The following is a 2,698-nucleotide window of genomic DNA, read 5'->3' on the forward strand; positions in this document are numbered from 1 at the left end:
CTCGGTCCCCGCGCTCCCCTCCTCCCCTCCTCGGCCTGCGCTCCCTTCCTTGGCCCACCATTCCCCTCGGTACTGTTTCTGCCTGACTTTGGTATCAGGTTGACAATACTAGCTTCGTAAAATCAATTAGAAAGTATTCCCTCGTCCTAGTTCTTGCAAGAGTATATGGAATTGGCATTCTTTAAACATTTGGTGAAATTCTCCAATGGCTCCAGGTGGGTCTGGAGATTTCCTTTTTGGGAAGTTTTTAACTATGAATTCATTTTCTTTGCATTTATAGAATTTTTCAAAGGATCTACTTGATATTGTTTTGGCAGTCACTGGTTTTGAGGAATCAAGTCAATTTCATGTAAGTGGTCAAGCTCACAGCACAGCGCTGCCTGCGCCCGTGACCCTTGTAGATGCTGTGGGGTCCTCTGTCTCAATGACCTGGTCACTCTTCCTGCAGTCCCAGCAGAGGTCTGCAGGCTTCCGGCCTCTGTCCCTGATGCTCCCCGGCACTGCCTGTGGCTCTGAGTTCTTGCTTTCCTTCTGGTTGCTGTGGGCTTATTCTGCTCCTTTTCTCGCCCGCAAATGTCTTGTGTAGAGAGCTCAGGTCACTGCTGGGCACTCTGCCTTTTCCACAGCAGGCGTCCAAGGCTGGGCGTGTCTCAGTACAGCCTGCCAGGGCCCTGGGCCTTCCTAGGTGGCATCTGGATTTTCGCTCAGCTCCACGAATCTTTCCCAGGTGTCGTTGGAAAGTGTGCTGTTTTGCTTCCAAGTGTGAAGATTCTTCAGTTCTTTTTCACTGTGGTCACAGAGCACACTGCAGGATCCGGCTTCTCTAAGGCACGCTGTGTGGAGAAGTCCGTGCCTGCAGCTGCTGGGCCCCGCTGGCTGGCGCCTCCGCCTGCCTCGGCCTCGCTGCCTTCCATACAGCTGCTCCAGCACGTGCAGGGACAGCAGTGCTGATGTCAACAGCTAGGATTTGGGTTTACCTATTTTTTCCTTCAGTTGTATCAGCTGTGTTTGTTCAGAACTGCTGTCTTCTCAGAAGGTACCCACCGAGCCAGCAGGTGGAGGCCTGGGGCTGCGTCCAGGACACAGATGGCAGGTGGGGGTCCCTGGGAATCCACTCATTCTGCCCCATCACCACCACCCAGGGCAGGTCTCCTCCCGAGGGCGCGGTCCCTGCAGCCCCACCAAGCTCCCAGACAACACAACACAGAGGCCACAAAGGGAAGGAAAATACACAACGACCCAGTCACCCTCTCATGGATGTCCTCAAAAATACACAATGCATCCCCAAACCATCAGAACGTAAAAAGAACATTCAAAGAACGAAAACACTCTTGGGAATTGATGACGGAGCAGAAGGCACCTCAGGTGCAAGCTCACAAGAGCAGAGCGGGAGGACTCGAGAGCAGCCCGGGAGATCTGACGCCAACGCCTGCTCGTGGGAATGTGAGACCCCCAGGGACGGACAGGAGAGACAATGGGAGAGGGGGAACGCTCCTGGGGCTGAGGCGCCCAGTGTGGGGCTGCATGGAGTGTCCAGGGGTCACTGGAGCTGAGGAGTGGAGGCGCCCGGCGTGGGGTTGTATGCTGGAGTGTCTGGGGGTCACTGGAGCTGAGGAGCGGAGGCGCCCGGCGTGGGGTTGTATGCTGGAGTGTCTGGGGGTCACTGGCACCAACATACATCCCAAGGTGGAGCCACTTCCCACCCAGGATTCCACCCTGCCACCAATGCTGCTTCTGAGAAGCCACAGGGACCCAGGGGGACACGTCCCGGAAGTGAACCTGGAGACCTGGGAGCGTCAGGTCAGAGGAGACGCGAAGCCACAGCCTCCCGGCCTGGCCTGAGGCAGACATGGGACCAGAGACTCAGGCCATGGTGCCAGGGCCAGGCCTGAGGCAGACATGGGGCCGGAGAGGGTGGGCTTGGTTCCTGTGGCCAAAGGCCAGCGTGTTCTGAGCATAGCCTCTGGGGGCCGAGCAGAGCCCGGCCACACCCCACTTCCACATGGAGGCCCCGATTGCCAGATGGCCCCCACAGCCCGAGGGCAGGATAGATCACGCACCAGGCTGGCAGCAGCGCCAGTTTCAGCCACACCTGGTTTTAGCTAGTCAGCAGACAGCTGCCTGGAACAGGTGCGGACATGCTGTCCCCAGGGGTCACTGTGCTCTGGGCTTGGGGGTCTTGTAAACAGAGGCAAAGACTTCACTTTGGCAGCTCAGTCTCACAGACAAGAATAAACCTCCTACAAGAAAACATCTCCCACACCCTGGACATTCCCTCCACGTTACCTTGGAGGCCGGAGCTGAGGTCACCAAGGTCGGCAAATGGGTCCAGGTTCTGAGACTTGGTCCGGCTGGCCTGAGAGCCACAAGGGGCTGGCTGACTTCCAGTGAAGAGGGGGCCTGGAGAAGGGGCACAGCGCGTTAGAACAAGCACCACCTGAAGTGAAACACACCCTCCTGGGACCTCCAATCCTGCCTCCTTAGGACATGATAGCCTCGCACCTGCCTGAGAGTTGGCACCTGCCAGGCCTGTGTGCACATGACCAGCCAGGACCGAGCTGCACACGGAGGACGCTGCCTCCACACCTCACACTGCTCCTCGGGACCAGCCAGGACCCAGCCACACACGGAGGACACTGCCTCCACACCCCACACTGCTCCTCGGGGACCAGCCACACACGGAGGACACTGCCTCCAC

At 57.9% G+C, this 2,698-nt stretch overlaps 1 protein-coding gene across 4 annotated transcripts in view; it reads right to left on the reverse strand.

Annotated features, from left to right (window-relative positions):
* GAK (cyclin G associated kinase) overlaps positions 1-2,698 on the reverse strand; it is an 80,316-nt gene that overhangs the window by 7,411 nt on the left and 70,207 nt on the right. For all 4 annotated transcript variants that reach the window (XR_001828259.2, XM_017538946.2, XM_017538944.2 and 1 more), the window contains one exon: positions 2,287-2,400. Coding sequence is in view for 3 of the 4 variants with exons in the window: in XM_017538946.2 (XP_017394435.1) it covers positions 2,287-2,400 (114 nt within the window). In the remaining variant the exon portion in view is untranslated. The remainder of the gene's footprint in view (positions 1-2,286; positions 2,401-2,698) is intronic.

The sequence above is a fragment of the Cebus imitator genome, unplaced genomic scaffold (genome assembly GCF_001604975.1).
Source record: "Cebus imitator isolate Cc_AM_T3 unplaced genomic scaffold, Cebus_imitator-1.0 Scaffold117, whole genome shotgun sequence".
NCBI lineage: Eukaryota > Metazoa > Chordata > Mammalia > Primates > Cebidae > Cebus > Cebus imitator.